This window comes from Ochotona princeps, chromosome 15 (assembly GCF_030435755.1).
Source record: "Ochotona princeps isolate mOchPri1 chromosome 15, mOchPri1.hap1, whole genome shotgun sequence".
Taxonomy (NCBI): Eukaryota; Metazoa; Chordata; class Mammalia; order Lagomorpha; family Ochotonidae; genus Ochotona; species Ochotona princeps.
The window spans coordinates 9622108-9641893 of record NC_080846.1 but is presented as its reverse complement, the minus strand read 5'-3'; the positions used below and the strand labels follow the sequence as shown (position 1 = coordinate 9641893).

Here is a 19786-nt window from a genome sequence, read left to right as displayed (position 1 = left end):
ATTAAAGAATTGGCAACATGTGGCTTGCACATGAGAGCAGGCATGCATTTCGGCTTTCCTCCAGGGTCTCTCTGGGATACAGCTGTTCCACACAGCCATCTGTTCCCTGGCATTGCTGTGCAGAGTGATGCAATACAATGTTTATAGAATCTGTTTGTACGTGTCTTATTTTTAACATCTAATTGAGCCATGGTGATGCTGCTCTTTCTCTTAGTGGGCTTCAGATTCAGAGGGTCTGCAGGTGACCTACCATCTTTTTTTTTTTAAGATTTATTTATTTTTATTACAAAGTCAGATATACAGAGAGGAGAGACAGAGAGGAAGATCTTCCATCTGATGATTCACTCCCCAAGTGAGTGCAATGGCCAAAGCTGAGCCAATCCGAAGCCAGGAACCAGGAACCAGGAACCAGGAACCTCTTCTGGGTCTCCCACGCAGGTGCAGGGTTCCAAAGCTTTGGGCCGTCCTCGACTGCTTTTCCAGGCCACAGGCAGGGAGCTGGATGGGAAATGGAGCTGCCGGGATTAGAACTGGCGCCCATATGGGATCCCGGGGCATTCAAGGCGAGGACTTTAGCCACTAGGCCATGCTGCCGGGCCTGACCTACCATCTTTCTAACACAAGAGCCTAGATCCTGGAAACCTTCTTTTGCTTCAGAGAGGATACAAGAGGATCTCTAAGACTAGGAAGGGAAGACGCCCAAGAAAAGCTTTTTGGACAATCGATACTCATAATAAAAACTGCACATGCGTGTCCTGCACGTTCAGTGCCTGAACCTGCTGAACCCTCCTAAAACAGCTGGGGTTGGGTTTATGGATTAATCACTTTACAGAAGGGAAGACAGAGGTTCCCGGAAGGCTACAGTGATGAGATCTGTCATAGATTTCATCTAGAGCCAAGTTTTCTGATTTTAAGCACAGGAATCTTCGCAGCACACCACAAGTGCTTCAAGCAAAGGACTTGTTGGAGGTCACTGGTTCAACAAAATCTATGGTGCATATCACAAGCTGTCTTATATAACTATGAAGACATGCTAATAAATTTAAAAAATATCAAAATTCCTGGAGTCCCAAAGCTTGTGTTCTAGTGAGGGACACAACATCATAATAAAATCCATGGGTCACAGATAGACTGAGTGAAGCTTAATTATGGAGAAAGCTGGGAGAGGCTGGGAAACGGGGAACGCTGGGCTAGTGGGTGGGTTGAGATGACAGAGGGCATTCAATAGGTCTGGAAAGACCACCCCACAGAGCACTGGGGCTCCACATCACTTCCAGCTCTCCCAAGACCCCATTTGGTGACTTTAACCCCTTAAGCCGTTCTTTCTCAATGATGGAAATAATAATGGCTGGCATGAATGGTTAGCAGAAGAGTAAGAAAAAATTATGTAAGACCAGGAGATTCACCAATGACTTGGGGCTATCACAGTTACTTCTCAACATGCAGCTGCATTTAGCTGAGAGGTGAGATCCTTGCCGCGCTGATTTAGAGTAGAGGTGTGGAACCTCTTAAAAACAATAAAAACAAAACAAAACCAACACAGGACCATTTGGCTATTTATAACAGTAGTCATAGGTCATATCAAATAATCAACTTAAAAATGAGCCTGCTATACAGATGTACTGAATTTCCAGTCGTACATGCAGTTATCTTGGCAGGACTAGAACAAACGGTTTCACAGGCATGACACAGCCTTGGGCCAGACACTCCCAACTGCTGTTTTAGCTTGCACACTGGCCCAGCATTCAGGAGCTGTGTGGATTTCAACAAGGAACTCATCCCTTCCAGCTCTGGTTTCCTTATCTGTGAACTGACTCTTAAGGCCTCCCTCCTATCATGGACGAGATTAAAACTGCAATCCCCCTCTCCTTTCCCTGCAGAAAACCTCTAACTTCTGAAGGCTGGAAGAAGGCAGAGCGCACGCAGAGCGGTCCTGATGCAGAAGAGATGAGAGTTACTGACACCCAGCCCAAGGAAGCCCAGCAGGCTTCAGTTCCCACATCAAGCACAGTGGATTGACACTGAGGACCTGGGGAGCTGCGTTGGGGGTTGGTGGCAGGGAGTCACTAGATGGTTTGCAATTACTGGCACTTGCTGTGGGCCTGGGATAAGACCCTGCATTGACTGTTGACTTACAATTCTGCAGAAAGAAAAAAATTAATTGGCATGTGGTCTATTTTTTTCTATTTTTGCATTTTATGCATGTTTGATGTTTCATAATTTATCCTTGCATACAAAAATGGATCTATCCTTTACCACTAGTCTTTCTGAAATATCTTTGGGTTGTCTGCCCCCTCTTCGTTTTGTTTTTCTTTATTTCTCTGGCAGCCACGGGAAGGATGGACAGATGAACAAGGAGGTGAGGCCGGAAAGGGTTGGTTGGCTTCTGATAAAGTGGAAGTGACAGCTGTCAGAAAGGAATCTGCAGAACAAGCAGTGCATTGTCTCAGGCCATTTCCCGCCAGGATAAACAGCAATTTCCTCCTTCGGCCAAGCCCCGTGCTCGCAGCCTACAACATAACCTCAGTCATCACAACAGGTAAGCTGAGTTTGCTACACTTTGGTTATTAAAGGAAGGGCAGGTAGCTTAGCAAGAGTCCCATGCGAATGGGTTAAAACCCAACTCTTTGAATGATGTGGCATTTACGAGGTGAGTGCCTCTTTTCTAGAAAGTTCTTTATGTGGAGCAGGTACCACTCTGCACCTCCACTGTGCAGTGCGTGCTGTGCGGTACTAGGTAGCACGGTGCTCACAGACGTTCTGTACACGTTGCCAGGCTTTCGGGTGCAAGCTGGGAGGTGGAAATGTTCTTAGTTTTAGTTGCACCAGAGGACAGGACTCAGCCCCACAAGGAGTCGAGTGGCTCAGCCTCTGGACCCTGCCAACCGCGCAGAGAGATGCCTCACGGGCAGTGAGCTCGCTGGTATCAGAGGATCTGAGCAAAAGGCAGATGCAAGCCCACTAGGAATGCTGCAGAAGCATCTTCAGACAGACAGGGCAACAGGGGTATGGCGTGGGGTGAAGAATGTCTGTGATCATGCACCTGTGTCCTGTGGGGTCTTGGCAATGTTGAAGGGGCCAGTGGATGAGGCGGGGAAGATAGAAAACCACTCATGTGCAGAATTCTAGCCTCCATCCTGACCTCAACCAGCTACTAGTACCCAGTGCCAATCGAACACTGTGCATTACAGAAATTAGCTGCTTCATTCTAGGGAGAGCTGCCACGAGAAACTAGGGGACATAAGTAGTCAGTTCTCATCAGCTATTCCCACACCACTGCTGGAGTCTCTCTTCCAAACCCAACTGTCCTGGTCTCCAAGCAAACAGCCTGCACAGGCTCTGGCCGGGCCTGGGCCTGGATCCTTAGCTCCTTGCTGAAAAGCTGAACCCCCGCCTGTATGTTTTTATGTTTATGGGCTGGGTAACAAGGCCAAGCAAATGGCCTCTTGTTCCTAACCTAAGTTTCCAAGTGATGGGAAACTCCAGGATTGCTGGACCTGCGGCACGTGGGACAGCCCCTCACTGCTTTTAAGACAAGTTCCTATGTGACCTGACCTAGCGTAAGTTCATAAGCTTCAGACCTATTCATGGCACAGTGCAATGTGATCACACAGGCTGGGTATTGGTGGTCTGTGAAAAAAAAAATATGCTAAGGCATGCTGTATTTCTGGTACCAACTCCTTCTTCTTTGGCAATTTCACATAAATTGTGCATGAAAAACACCAGGTCAAAAGTGTCACTATCCCCATTTAGCAAATGGGAAAGCCTGGGCTCAGAACATCACATGACTTCTCGGGGGGTGGGGTGATGTGGCACTGATGAGTGAGGACCCGACTGGGGGAAGGGGCACATCCTGAGTGCTGGCGGATAGCATTTACTGTGTTCCCCCTTCTCCCTAGGCTCTTGTGCCGCAAGCTTGGTCCCCAGTGGCACAGTGAGGTTGCAAGGTGGTGGGCCTCTAAGAGGCGGGTCCTATTGGTATATATTTACCATTGAGGACACTGTTCTCCAGGAGTTAAGGTGGTCTCCTGGGTGCCTGCGTTAGTTCTAATGAGCTTGAGGTATTATAAGAGCATCAGTCTGATCCCAAATGGCTCTCTGCTCCCTGCCTTGAGACATGGACCCTCCATCCTGCACACATTCCCCTGACTAGGGTGCCTTCACCCAGTTCTGCCATGAGGCCCTCACCAATGCCACACTGGTGCCAGTCAGTGCCCTCAAACCTCTATGATGGTGAGCAACACAAATTCTCCCGTACAATGTCATCCAGCGTTGGGGATTTCTCTATAGTAATGGGAAAAGAGATGATTTTTGTAATTCCTCATCGTCATCCTCACTCCTTTGTGGGGAAATGCTGGCAACGTACCACGAATGTTCCTGACCTCTTTCTACTTCTCACGTTGCCTGTATTTGCATGTGAACCTCACAGTCCCTGAAGCTGCCAGGCTGTGTCCACCTTGGGTCTCCTTGCACAGAATCCTTCCCAACCCCCACATTCCTCTTACTCATCCTTCAAATAGCCCTTCCTCCAGGAAGTCTTCTCTCTTTCTCCCAGCTGTGGGATACACTCTTCTTGTGTGCTTTCAAAACCTGGACCATCCTGGCACTAAAGGACACTGCATAGCTACCGCCTGCTTGCACCTCTCCTGAGACAAGCACTATGCCAGCTGGCCAGGCTTTAATCCGCAGTGGCTCCCACTGGGTCCCTCCCACTGGCCACTGTCCGAATACACATCTGCTGGCTGCAGAGTGAGTCTGGAGGCTGAGCCACGGCTTCTGAGCACACACCCCAGCAGGAGGAGGTCCCCGGTTTGCCTGTTTCCTGACTCACCAACTGCACACTCATTACAGCTTGACTGACCTCTTCCTGTGGTGCTGGGAGCCCAGAGCTTTGGCCAGGATCCCAGATCTTCATCTTCCCTGTAGTTGTGCTGGAGGACTATACTGTGTGAGCAGCACCGGAGCAGGTGGTGGAGCTCTCTGCAGAGATGCGCTTCTGGGAGGCCTGTGTTCCACAAGGACTCCTTGCCCCAGTTGCTGCCACAGCTGGCTGGCTGAGCCAGCAGCAGCACATGGCTGGAGCAGGGCACTGCAGCCTGCTGTCTTGATCTATGAGTGCTGCCTGCACCGTTTCCCTGCTCTCAGGAGCCACCTAAGAGTCCATCCACCCTTTTCGATTCTCAAGGCACTGCTCAAGGTCATGTGTTTGCCTGAGACTGGGCAACTGACTCTAAGTGTTCTCCCTGCCTTCCTTCTTAGCCCCTTTGGTCTACTGTCTATACTGATTGTTTTCAAATGTCAGCCTGACTGTGATTAAGCACCTTTGGTAGGAGCCGGCATCTGACTCAGCAGTTAGATGCTAGTTAGGATACCCATGTCCCAAGTCAAGAGTCCCTGGGCTTAATATCTGGCTCGCTCGCTCTGGCTCTTGACCCTAGCCTCCTGCTGATGCACACCTTGGGAAGTGACTGGGCTTCTGCCTCCCCTAGGGGACACCCTGGTAGAGTTCCTGACTTCTGGCTTCAGCTCCGGGTCACTGTAACCGTCCAGAGGATAAACCAGGAACTGGCAACGTTTTCCTTGTTTCTCTAGCCCTTTCTTGCACTTGCACTCTCTACCACTCATGCAAAAAAAAAAAAAAAAAAAAAAAAAAAAAGGTGGCTTGTCAAACAAAAAATAATTAAGATATTTTGGTTGGCTCATCATGGTTCAAAGAATTTGGTCCAAACTCATAGGGGTACCCAAAGCCCTTCCCCATCACCTTCCTTCTTGGCCCAGCTCCTTACATACAGCTCAGAAATGTCCAGCATGTTCTTCTCGGACTCCTCCCTTCCTCACGTGCCCTTCCCCTTTCTTGGTTCTTAACTCCTGTCTCTTAACTACACATCTGTCTCTCACACACGTATTTTGTGCTTCGTTCTGTTCTCAGGGAAGGAACCAAGGAATAGTGAGTATAAAGCTTGTAATTTAACTTCTTAGATTTTTGGCCTTATATTTGGAAAAAAAAACAAACAAGGACTCACGTATGAGCACAGGAAGCATCTAATTGCAGATGGGTAGTGGTACATGCACTGATGGAAACAGGAAATACCACAGACACTGACCTGAAGTGGTCTTTAAAGCAGTCTTTTATTTTTACTGAAAAGGCAGTTTTACAGACATATTACATTGTCTGGTTTACTCCCAAGTTCCGCAACGGCTGGAATGGAGCCAATCTAAAGCCAGGAGCTGGGAGCTTTTTCCAGGTCTCGCTTATGGGTGCAGGGTCCCCAGGCTTTGGGTCATTCTCTACTGCCTTCTCAGGCTATAAGCAGGGAGTTGGATGGGAAGTGTAGTACCCAGGACATGAACTGGTGTCCATGTGCAATGCCAGCACTTGCAGGTGAAGGATTAGCCAACTGAGCCATCCCAACAGCCCCTGAAGGACGTCCTTAGATGGTGATGAAGGAGAATCAAAAGTGACTGTGGCAGCCACATCTCAATCCTTAAAACCCCTAGACAGGGTGCTCTGGGCATGGGAACAGCTTACTCCCAGAAGAACAGAAAGGAGGGAAGAGTGTCTCATGTTTTCAGGCCCAGGGGATGAAGATTGGGATAATGGGTTTGGGAACAACCTTTCTCATTTGAGGGCCTGCCTTGGGCCTGCAAGGACTCCTCTCCCAACTCCTCTAAGAGCTACAGAGTTGCAACTTAATGTGCAGGGTCTGAGCTTCCTTCTGATTTCAAGTCCTGTGTGCTACACAGTGTCAGGTGCTCACGCATGCTCACTGAGCAAACCTGTGAGTTGGGGATTCTGAGACAGACCATGGAGGATGATGTCTCTCCCCCCGATGGTGAACCCAGAGGAGCACTCCCTGATAGAGGGAGTCCTTGAATGCCAGAATGTCATGCAGCAGCTGGCAGTAACTTATAGCTGGGGGTGCTTCAGTGGCAGCCGCACCTGCGAGCCCTTCCGCCAAAGGGGAGAAGGCAAGAGAACAGCTTCCACTTGGTGACTGGAACTAAGTGCCTAATGGACACTCAAATATTGCTGCTGCTGTTGCTGCCAAGCACTGACGTGAGCCAAGAGAACTGAAGGAAAAGCCCGCAAGGATGGTACTTCTTGAGCCTCTAAGTGCCTCCCAGAGTCTGACGGAGTTCAAGTGCTTTGCAGGTTTCCTCCCTCCATTGTCAGTTGTGAGGAAGAGACACTGCGGAGTACCGGGTGTGTGGCCGACAAGGGCTTGGGCTGGCAGGGACTCGCTGTGACTGGGGGTGGACTAGGGAGAGAGGTCAGAGTCGTCTTACAACACGGCCAGGGTAGGTGTGCACATGCAGGCCTTTAACAGGTGCCTCCTGCACCTTGGGGTCCTAGCAGAACTTCCAGAAGAACTATAAACCACTAACCATCATCATTACTCACAACTCTCTTTTCCATTCCTCTACTGACCAGGTTCCTGCCTCTTGCACCGTCCCTCTCCTGGCCACACTGGCCATCCTTCTGTCCTTCACAGCCAACCTGCCCTGCTGGACAGCCTCTGTGCCAACTGCTTCCTCTATCTGGAACGGGCCTCCTCAGTGTTTCTGTAGCTGCCTCTTTCTTGTTTGCTGGGCTTCAGAGGAAATTGCACCTGTGCAGAGAAATGCTCTCTCTTCTCCAAACCCCAGGAGCTGTCCACAACTTCATCACTCCCTAGCTGCTGCTGTGGACTGCCAAGGCCTCCTGACAACGTCTTCCGGCAGAAGGTCAGGGCCATTGACGACAGGGCACCCTGAGCCTTTGTCCCTCAGGCACGTTCGGACAAAGTAAGAAGCTCTCCCAACACAGGCCTGTCAATGTTGTTGCATCCCCGTGTGACAAGGCAGGATGCAGAAGCACAGAGAGGCTAGGCGACTCGCTTGAGGTCACACTGTCATTCCAGGGCCTCAGAGTCCAGCCCAGGTCAGCTTGAGTCCACACGACACGCCTTGCACTGACTGCTGCAGTCCCTCATGTCTGTATCTGTGCGACCTGGGACTGGGCCCCACTTTGTTCCTTGCTTGCTGTGTGACCACAGGCGACTTGCTTCACCTCTCTGGGGCTTCAATCTTAAGAGGGTTTTTGTGAACACCAGCTGAGCTACATCACAGGACAAACCGCGCAGAGCAAAGAATGAGAAAACAGAGCACTTGTTAGCTTTGCCTGCGAGGACTGTCCTGACGCCCGTCTCCACAGCTGGCCACTAAGGGATTTGGTTACTTGTGCCACCCCAGGCATCAATCTGGCCTATATCCCAGATCTCCCATGTGGATGTCCTATATTTGGGGGTTTCCTGGCTGTGAGAAACCCCTGGCCTGCTGCTTTGCTAACAGTTTTGCTGTCTTCTCTGTCTGGAAACTCCCTTCTTCTTATCATTATTTTAAAATTGTTTATTTGAACAGCAAAGACAGAGATCTTCCACCTGTTGGCTCACTGCTTAAATACTGGTAATGTCCAGGAATGGGCCGGGCTGGGCCAAAAGCAGGAGCTTGGAACTCTCTCCGGGTCTCCCACGTGGGCAGTGAGGATCAAGTACCTGAGCCATCCTGTGATGCCTCCCAGGGTGTGCTCTAGTGGGAAGCTGGATTGAAACCCAGGCACTCCCATACAGACTAGGAGGGGTCTGAGCAGCACCTTCATCCATGACATCACATACCCATCCATGGAAACCCTGCTGGCGTCACCTGTGCTGGGGCTGAGCACGCCCTCCTTGCCTTCACAGCAGCGGTCAGCCTGGATGGGAGTGGCCCTCCGCTGCTCCCTCCAGTCCACGCGGCTGATGTACATTCGCAGGCCAGGGATGGCGTCTGGGCCATCTCTGTCTTGCCTGGAGCCTGCTCTGGGGTGCACCCAATAGGCTCTGCCACGGCTGGGCACAGAAAGCAGCTGTCCCCAGCTGAGCACATCCCCGTGGGCCACTTACATTCTCACTGTTGACGTCAGCTTCGCTGGGGCAGCCAAACAGCTCCCGCCTTAGGAGGTTGCCATCATACTCCAGGAAGGTCAGGTAAAGGTTGCGGAAGAATTCCACATGCTTGTTCTTCACCCGAAGCTTTTTAGGGGAGTTCCAGTGGATAACCTGTGTGAGGGGAGACGACAATGAGGCACTCAGGTAGTCAGGGAGGAGCCCTGCCCAGGCAGCAAGCCACAGCCTGGCATGGGGCTGAGTGTTCCCTGCTCATGCATTCAACATTCAAGACAGAATGACTGGGGGCAAAGGCCACGGAGGCCTCGGGCCTGGGTTCAACTCTGGACTCTGCTCTAGGAAGTTGCTGAATCTTGGGCAAGGCACTTCCTGTGAGGGCCCCTGTTTCCTCGCCTGTGCCAGGCACTCACCGAGTAGCTCTGGGCTCCCACACTGCACGCTGAGCCTGAGGCTGGGACTCCATGGCCTGCCTCTCTCTCTCTCTCTCTCTCTGCTTGGCCAGCTGCTCTCTGGTAGCAGCTGAAGCTTGAGGGTGGAAGGACGCGCAGAAGGTGGAGACACCTGCTCCCTGCTCCTTGCAGCTGCTGCCTCTTCCTGAGAGCGGGGAGGCCTGGTCCCCTTGCCCGTCCCCTCAGCAGGGGCAGCAGCTCACTCCATACAGTTTCTCCGGCACTGTGAGGTCTCCTGTATGCGCTCTGGGTTTTTAAAGGTTTTTATATGCATTTTATCAAGTCACCACCATTCGAATGGGAATGAAGACTTTGTGTAGTTTTTGTATGTTGTAATATTTCTTCAAATAAATCTCTTCCTTAAATTGCAAAAAAAAGGCAGTTGCTTTTATCACCGTCCCATCTCTGCAAGGGGACTGCCTAGTGACCAGCCCTAACTTCTAATAATTCCACGCCTCTCTGTCTTCTGCTTCCTGTAGTTTCATGTTTTTGTTGTTGTTAAGACTTCACTTTATTTCTCTTGAAGATAGAGTGATGAGAGAGAGAGTGAGCCAGAGAGAGAAATGGAGAGAGAGAATCTTTTATCTGCTGGTTCACTCCCCAAATGGCCACCAAGCTGTCAGGCTGAAGTCAGGAGACATCAGGAGCCCAAACACTTGGGTCATCTTCCACCCAACAAGGACACTGTGACACGCTGGTAGGTATGCCAGGTATGTCTGTCTCTCTGGACCCTCCAATGAAGCTAAAGGTCAGGAAGCTCAGGATGCTGTGTCTCAGGACAAACTTGTTACCTGCTGAAAAGCATGATGTATGTAACATTTGAACTTCCTAGATTTGTTTATCAAATAGGCCACGTTATGAACTCAGTTAGCAGACACTTCAGTTCCCCAGGGACGCGGTGTGCCATGTGCCTACCGCCTCCCACATGAGCTACGCAGGCAAAGATCCAGGGGTGATCTCCCACAGAAGTGGAACAAAGGGAACATGAAAACTGGTGCCCATATGGGATGCCAGCACTGAAGACAGTGGCTTGACTCACTGTGCCACAGAACTGGCCCCTGCTTCCTGTTTTCAAAAACAATATTCTCTGTTCACTTAACTGGCACCGTTTTTCTCTCCAGCTGGGAGTCTGAGTAATACACTATCTCACAGAGTTGCTTTGAAAAATAAACCAGTGGAAAAACACATTTGTAAGGCTGAGTATACAGTAAGTGCTCAATAATACTGGCTCTTACTCTTTACTGCTTACAGTATATTAGGCTGGGCGATGTCCAGGGGCACTGTGGCCCTGCGGCTGGGCCACAGTGCGTCCTAAGGTAACACTGGATGGGAACCCACAAATAGTAACTATCATGGGAAGCCAGGAGTAGCTACTGCTCAGCCCCTGGTGGGAGAGCCCTCTTTCAGGGCCTGCAATGGGCTCAACAGAGAGACAGCAAGAGTAAAAGAGAGAGAGATTTCATCTACTTCTTCACTCCCCAGATGGCCACAACAGCCAGGGCAGAGCCAGGGTGAAGCAAGGAGCTTCACCTGGGTCTCCTACATGGGTGGCAGGGCTTCTGTTGATTTTCCCAGTCCATTAACAGCGAGCTAGATCAGAAGGGGAACAGTAGAGACGCAAATTGGTGCCCATAGGTGATGCTGGTGCTACAGGCAGCAACTGCACCTGTTCTACCATCGTGCCAGCCCCAAGGCAAGCAATTTTAAAGAGGGAAGGCCATGCGGTACAGTGACTTGCCCAAGGTCATGAGTGACCCATGCAGCAGATGGAGGACAAATAGGAGTTTGAGTCCACATGACAGAGCACAGGAGGAGTCAGCTTTCCAGAACGTTCCTTTGCCTGCTCCATCTGACTACAGAGTAGACAAAATGTGCTCGCTTTCCCTTCTGTACCCCTAACACTTTGTCTCCTCCTGTGGGGATGCCAACACATGTCCAAGCAGGGAGGTGGGAGGTGGGGCCTCTGGGAGATGTTAAGGAGAAGAGGCTAGAGTCCTCCTGGGTGGTGTTGGTGCCTTTAAAGGAAGTCACTGGGTACAAAGGTTAAGATGCTCCCTGGGTCTGAGTCCCAGCCCGGCTTCAGCTCCAGCTTCCTGCTAATGTGCACCCTGGGAGGCCATGGAGAAATCCTCAGGCAGACGGATGACCTATTGTTTAAGTAAAATAAAAATAAACACCAAAAAAAAAAAAAGTCTAGAGCGTCAATGGGCGCCCTGAACCAAAGGGGATGGGAGAGCATGCCATCTATGAACCAGCAAGCTGGCCCTTATGAGGCATGGAATTCACGCATGCTTTGATCTGGGGATTTCCAGCTTCCTGAACTAGGAAGAGGAACTTTATGTTGTCTCCCTATGATGCTTTGTGACAGCAGCTAAAGTGGACCCAGGTACCAGGCAAAGGTGGGCACCCAGAGCTTGGCCAGGCCCTGGCTCCTGTTTTTGCCTCACTCTGAGCCCAGGTCAACCACATGGGAGCAAGAGGTTTCCAGGCCCCACCTCGTCCTGCTGCCTCATTCGGGGATGAGCACTAGCAATCCCCCCGACACTACTCTCCCAAACCAAGTCCCCCTCTCACAGCTGGACCAACAGCAAGACCTGGTCTGTGGGGCACATCGGTACTCCTGCTGACCTCTCACCAGCAATGGAACCCTGGGCCTCCACAGACCAGCTGTGGCTTGAGTTTAGCTGTGCTCGTCACGACTATGTGTCCGTGGGTATCTTGTTCCTCTCCCTGGAACCTTAGGTTTCCCCAGGTGTGAGATGGGATCAGCAGGCCTAACAGAGTAGGGGAAAGGGTGACACAAAGTGTCAGGTGGTGCTGTAAACATAGGTTCCAAACTGGACCACACTGTTGGGGCTGTGCATTCCTGGGTGCTGCCACTGAGGCAGGAGGGGAAAGCAGTGGGCACTTCTGTAGGATGGTACAGAGAGGAACAGCAGGAAGGAGGCTACTTGAGTGCTCACATTTAAAGAAAGGTTGAGTTAGCAAGATGTGAGTTTTACCCTGCTGTATCTTTTGAAGGGCAAACAGGGAAGACTTTGTCCTCAGAACATACCCATAAAAAAAAAATCCTAGGCTATGCATTAAAATAATTGCATGTGGGCTGGTGTCACTCACACCCAGCAAGGATCATGTCGTGTCTGTGGGTTCCAATGTTTGCCAAGTGCTGAGCCAGCAGGAATGCTGATGGATATCCACCTGCCTCCTCGGCAGGCAGAGGCTTGGACTAAGTGGAAATAAGGACTGCCTATGGGCCCCAAACGCATGGGTACTCTGGAGGCAATATTGCATTAAATCTCAGGGTCTATGCAGACAAAACATGATCAGCCTGCAGCTAACAGCTGGTAAGTGCCAGAGTTGAGACCTGAAGTCAGCTCAAAGCCCTAATCGAAAGTTCTTAACTACTACCATGTCTGGATTTAATGGGCTGTATGATTTACAGTGTAGAGCAAGGTTGCCACCAAGCAAACTAGTCCGAGAGTGTTTGGTGAGTCCGTGTGGGGACTAGGATTCAGATTTCCTGGTGCCCTCTGCGTACCCTGCACCTTCCCTTATCCCATCACACTTTGCTCTGTGGTGCGCCTGACTAGTGACTTGGTTTTATGCATTAACTCCAGGTAAATGCTGGGGTGGCAGAAAGGAAGGTAGGGGGAGCGGGCAGTGGGGTCATGATCCACGTTCCTCGATGCAGCTGTCCTTGATGAGTAAACCTGCCTGAAGCTGATTACAGTACATTCAGATTCACCTTTTGCACTGGAGGTTTTAGTCACCAGGCCATACAACAGTCCATTATGTTATGTTGGAGTATCCTTCACCTGACAGTCATATGTACTAGTCTTAGGCCAGCATGTGTGTGTGTGCATGCACACACATGATGTATACATACACCTATCTTACGTGTGTATACGTATCATCTCATAGCCACATGCACTTCCTACACACAGACATGATCACATTTAGTCCCAAAACAACATGGCAAGGTGGTTGGCTTCTTCTTATCCTCATTTTCCAGATGATAAATCCAAGATCTCCAACTTGCCCAGGCTCACTAGGCTAGTTAAGTTTCCAAGTCTAATAAAAAAAAACTTACTGTTTTTGCCTCCCATATTATTTAGTTATTCAGCAAAAGTGAAAAATGAGCAGCAGTGATGTGCCAGGCACTGACCTAGGGGCTGTGGGTGCAGATGTAACTGCAATTTCCTGACTCTGGAACTTACAGCTTAGAGTGAGCCATCCATTTTACACTGTAAACGCCACGCATGCTTTCAAAGAGAGGATATTAACGATACTTTATCCCCTGGACGGGGTTACTTTAGTGCACAGAAACCAAGATCCAGAGTGAGACAGACATTGCCCAGTCACACAGCAGAAGTGGCGGTATTATTAGCAGCTAACATGTCACACTTTCTTATTGCATTTCTGCTCCTTCTGCTAAACCACACTGCTGGCGCTTAAATGCTGACTCAGCAGTCGTGCGCTGATATTTTTGGCAGGTGCTGTCTAACTAGTGAGTATTGTCGCATCCCGTTCCCTCAAGGGTCTGAGCAGGACATCACTGCTGGCTTGGGAGTAGCCAGTTGGTGGCACAGCTCACACACCTGAGAGGGAGCAAAGCAGAATACTGCTGCCAATATGGATTTTTACGCAGGGCTGGGGAGTACATGTGGACCCCTCGTGAGCAAAATGTATCATAGCATCCTAAACGTTGTGAGGCAACAAGGCAAGACCGATAGGATTATATGCAAGTGACATCTGTTAGATGCCTACTATAGACCAAGCACTGCTCGGAACAAGGATCTGCAGTAGTGCAGGTACTCTTACACACCTCTAGGGGACAAACAATATTCTTGTTTTGCCACTTTCCTGGGGAAGAAAGTCTAGGAAACCGCCTCAGTTGACGTAAAATTAGAAATCAGGAGAGGCAACAGTTGAACCCAAGCAGACGGGATGTTGGAAGCCCGTGTCCTGCTTTCTTCCATGCCTGGAATCACCAGACAGCTCTGCTTACAGAAAAGGACCTGAGGTACACGGGCTCAACTCCCAGGCCAGCAGCAAGCAGACAGGGGCATGGGGGCTGCATACCAGGAGGACTGCTGAAGCTGCCAAGCAGCCGGAGCCCCTGCTCTGATCCGATCAGCTGTGAAATGTCTATAAGGCTGAGGCTACGTGCAGATGTGGAGTGAGCCTGTGGCGAGCACGAGATGATGAAAACGGATTATTGTCTAGGAGATGACATGTGGGATGACAGTCAAAAGGATTAAAGGAAAAAGAAGAAACTCTATCACCTATCAAGAGTGTAGGAGGGCCCAGGGCAGTGACCTAGTGTCAAAAGTCGTTGCCTTGAACGCGCTGGGGTCTCATATGGACGCTGGTTCTAATCCCGGCAGCCCACTTCCCATCCAGCTCCCTGCTTGCGGCCTGGGAAAGCAGTTGAGGACGGCCCGGGGCCTTGGGACCCTGCACCTGTGTAGGAGACCTGGAGGAAGTTTCTGGCTCCTGGCTTCGTATCGGCTCAGCACTGGCTGTTGCAGTCACTTACGGAGTGAATCATCGGATGGAAGATCTTCCTCTCTGTCTCTCCTCCTCTCTGTATATCTGACTTTGCAATAAAAATAAAATAAATCTTAAAAAAGAAGAGTGTAGGGAAGAGCAGTTCAGAGACGAGTGTAAGACCTTGGTGCCAGAACCAGGATGTGGGAAGAGTTCAGCCACAGCCTGGGTTTCTTCCAGTCTCTAACTCCAGAGAGCTCAGAGAAAGAAAAAAGGCTGCCATGTGCAAATACCAGGGCATAAGACAACGGATCCTGTCTCCTTCCAGGCTGGGCTAAGCGGCATTGGGAAACAGGCTTCTGTGTTTGTCCCCAGCCCCTAAAAATGAGTCATGGTTCATGAAAATCTAAGCAGCAGGGACTGGCACTGTGGCACACTATCTGCTGTCTGCTACGCTGGTATCCCATGTGGACTCCAGCTTGAGTCCCAGCTGCTCCACTTCCATGCAGCCCCCTTGCTAATAAGCCTGGGGAAGCAGCAGGAGATGGCTCAAGTTCTTGCACCCACGTGGTACGCATGTTTTTTATCTGGCCCAGCCTTGGCTATAGCAACAACTTGAGTTAAACCAGCAGATGGGAGATCAATCAATTTTATCTGCTCTTCTCCCTTTTTCTCTGTAACTCTTTCAAAAAAAAAATCTTAAAAAAAATCTAGAATAAACACGTTTGTATTTAAAAAAAAAATCCCGGGCAGGGACAGAATAAACACGTTTGTATTTAAAAAAAAATCTAAGCAATAGTCATGACCTTTGTATAATTTTTTAGAATCCCTTGTGGCTAAGGGTAGCCATGTGCCTCAAAATTGGCGCCCCCCCAAATGATATGGGGAAGCACTTGACTTCCTAATAAAAAGGTTCAGATATGGTTGGTGCCAGTCTCCAACCACTCTATCCACTTCTCTGTCATGACCAGAGATGTGGTGACCAGAAGGAGCCGTGAGAAACATCAGGTGACCATGAGGGCAGGGGTCAGCACGCTGCTGACCGATGAACCAATGTCCATAGCTGCCTACTCCAGACTTTGAGGGCTGGGAAATCCAAACTTCGTTTTATATGAAGCTACTGCAAACTGGGCTTCCTGTTTTCTTGCTGTACGGACTGTTAATATAACATCTGAGGCAGGGGCGAGTCCTCCTTGAGGGATCCATAGACGGAAACAGTTAACTCCCTCGGAGAGCTTGCTGCACACCCTCGCAATTCTTTATTTTCATGTCTGCACCTTGCAGCACTGGAATGTGAATTTTTAGGTTGGCAGGGAGCATGACTTATTATTCTTCCCAAGTGCCACAGTGCCTAGTAGTTAGTATTCAATAGCTGTCCTTTGGCTCAAGAATGGAAATCTTGATGCCATTCTCAATAATCCTCACACTCTGTCTGTCTACAGTAAATCAGTTATAAAAGCTCTATTAATGTGGGCTGTAGGATGGAGAAACATATTCCCCTTTTCTTTGTCTGAGGGCCAAACAGCTTGTCATTTTCTCCTGAAGGATTTTAAGCTTCCTCCGTTATCCCCTTATTTGATATTTCAAAGAGGACAATATTTTCCCCAAGTCCTTTTCTTTGTTGTCTTCAGGATTATGACCAGTGTGGCACAAAGGAGAGATAGACAGAGCTACATACAGGCTCACTCCAGCGCTCATCAGCGGCTTGGGGGTGCCTACTGTGTATCAGGGGTTGGGCCCCTCATCTCTACAGGGGGCGAAACAGCAGCTACCTGCCAGAGTTGTGGTCAAGGTTAGGCCCGACGAAGTGTTGGACAATGCAGTGCTGAACTGTAGCTGTGAGCTTGTTTGGTTTAAGGGTTATCGAGACAGTTAGGCAAGGGTTATTTCTGGGAGAGTGTTTCCAGAGAGTGCTTGGGAGCAGATAGGATGGCAGGGAAGATCTGTCTGCTGTGTGGATGGTCACTATCAGCCAGGACCTGGATGGAAGGATCGCTCTCTCTGGGAGCTGGGGTACACTGGAACATCAGAACTCCAGGCTCCCTGACCTCTGGACCCTGGTTATCACAGGCATCTGGTCTGAGAGTGACAGTTACAACATTTGCTTTTCTGGTTCCAAGGGCCTTGGGCTTGAACTTGGACTGAGCCACGTTAGCCACATCCCAGAGTCTCCAGCTCGCACATGGCCTGTTGTGGGACTTCCGCATCTCCATAGCCATGTGAGCCCATTCTCCTAATGAATTTTCTCTCACGCATGCAACCATCCATCCATCCACCCACCCATCTCCTATTAGTTTTGCCTCTCTGGAAAACACTGAATAATACAAGTTGAAGGATGGATTGCATGGGTTCATTCAATTACAAAAGAAATGTGGCTTAGATTTCGTGAAACAACCAACTGAACAAGGGAGACAGTATGAAAACAGAATCTCTATGGCGGAAGGAGGAATAAGAAACAAGAGGGCGAATCATCAACCGCAGATTGTCACAGAATTTGATGGACAAGGGCAAGGAGGGTCAAGATAAGAGGGTCCACTCAAGTCAGGTAGGGACCAAGGCCTTCACGGGCAGACCTCAAACACACCTGCATGGGGACCATTCAGGAAGGCCCACACTTAAAATCGGGTTTAGCATCTGGGCAGACACTGGAAAGTGCTAACAGGCAGGGGGGCAAGATCTTCATCTGGAAGAGGCTGGGTTTCTCCTTACCTCTTACAAAATCTGTCACCCCACTAACTTCATGCCTTTGAATCTCTATTTTTCAATCTGTTACAAGGAAACAGCATTGCAAAGGATCAAGAAGACCAACGTTGTGAAAATGCATCTTGATGTGTTAAATGCCCAAGTGTCTAGTCACAGTGTCTCGGGTGACACAGGCATTTGAATGGGTGCACTCAGGGAGGCTGGTGGCCCGCATCACAGGGGTGGGGAGCACCCAGTCTCCTGGAAGGCATGAGCAATGATGTCCCCTGCTTCTCCAGCCTCATGGGGTGAGTGGGCACTTCAGCCCTTTCCTGCCCTCAGAGCCTTGTGCCAACCATCAGCTCCTCTAATTCCTGGGCCTCCAGAATCAGACTGAATGCACTCCGGACTCCCCAAAGGGGCATGCGGACGACAGACGTGGGCACTTCCTGCTTCCATGACTGCATGGGCCAGTGCTTCATAACCCGTATCTGCATGCTAGGCACACGAACACGTTTCCAATGGGTCCTCCTTCTCGAAAATACGATGGAGCAGGGAGCAGGGCTGTGCTCACTGCCTGCCAATTATGTCTCCAGAATAGCCACATTCCACGTATTTTTTAAAAAAAGATTTATTTAATTTCTATTGCAAAGTCAGATATACAGGGAGGAGGAGACAGAGGAAGATCTTCCATCTTCCATCTTCACTCCCCAAGTGGCTGCAGCAGCTAGAGCTGAGCCGGTTAGAAGCCAGTGGCCAGGAGCTTCTACAGGGTCTCCCAGATGGGCGCAGGGTGCCAAGGCTTTGGGCCATCCTTGACTGCTTTCCCAGGCCACAAACAGGGAGCTGAATGGGAACTGGGCCACTAGGATATGAACTGGCCCCTTAGGGAACCCTGGTGTGTGCAAGGCAAGGACTTCAACCACTAGGCTATTGCACCAGGCCCGCCACACTCCATTTCTAAGGGATGTTTTCCCACAGTAAGGCTCGGGATTAGCTATAGTGATTTTGTTCAATAGTCTGATGGTTGGATCCTTCAATACAAGAGCAGTATCCTGTCTTTGCTTTGTAAGCAAAGTAAGACCTGGCTGGCATTTGCTGACTGCCAATGGGACAAACCCCAGTTTTCTCATGCTCCCCATCTCTTTTCTATTTCTGACAATTTCCAGGCGTTATTAGTCACTAGACATGCTATCCACATATACTGTGTACAATTCAGGGTCCAGATACTCACACCTGTCTGTTTCCTGTGGCTTCTTGGTGTTTAAAAGTCCCAGACGGGGATGAGGGGGTGGGATTCTGGGAAAATATTCCCAGACAAAATGGCATCATTACCCAGGAAAGGGGAAGCCAATAGACCCAGCTCTCAACTAGAAAACACAGACACTTGGGCCAGGGCATGAGTCTGAGGCCCTGCCTCACATCCAAGCCTCTGGAACATGTCTTCCTTTCCCCTGCCTCAGGCGATGAAGGTTGGAGAGAGGAAAAATAACAGGAAAGTGGCTACTTTCACAACACCCCTGCAAGTTTACCTTGTGGGTTCCTGGAGAGGAGATGCGACTGAAAAGAAATGGGTGGGGAGGGGACAGTGCTCTCTTGAGGAACTGACAAAGTTTATTTCCAGGGTTACAGTTCTTATAGACTTAGTAAAACAATAGTTCAAACACAACTCAGACTTAGGTCATGTCTGTGAGCAGGGAGTTCAAGGAGAGTTAACAAGGTGCCTCGGTCAAAGCACTACTGAAATGGGGAACAGATAAGGAGTACTGTCTGCCCTTGGTTAGCTGACTAGACGGAGCACAGATGTTCACCTATTGTCAAGGCAGCATGAAAGCACAAGGGACAAGAGTGCACTCTGGGGGAGAGACCCTCCGCCTCCTCGTTCCTGGAGCTTCTTCTCAGTATGATCCCACAGGCCAATGTTGTTCCAGCTATCCTGATGGATCATTCCTACAACGCCAGGCTGAGAGGGTCATGAATCCAATGGAAAGATCCGGTTATATTCGATGTTGCTTATCATACTCAATGCTTTGTGTTCCTCTTTGCTATAAAACAGGGGCGAGCATCAGTGTGAACTTGTCAGGTGTGATGAGTTCCTGATGGACCATGGAGAGTAGGAAATGCAGAAGAATCCCCAAGTCCTTGATGACTGCTGCTTATACAGTGTTGCTACAGACAGCCAATACACAGCTGGCTCCTGACAAGTGTGCAATAAATGCTTGTGGAAGGACTGGCTGGAGG

At 49.8% G+C, this 19786-nt stretch overlaps 1 protein-coding gene across 5 annotated transcripts in view; it reads right to left on the bottom strand.

The window, feature by feature from the left end:
* Nucleotides 1-19786, bottom strand: part of LARGE1 (LARGE xylosyl- and glucuronyltransferase 1) — a 460854-nt gene that overhangs the window by 34735 nt on the left and 406333 nt on the right. For all 5 annotated transcript variants that reach the window (XM_058673507.1, XM_058673505.1, XM_004589562.3 and 2 more), the window contains one exon: nt 8922-9077. In XM_058673507.1, the coding sequence (XP_058529490.1) occupies nt 8922-9077 (156 nt within the window). The remainder of the gene's footprint in view (nt 1-8921; nt 9078-19786) is intronic.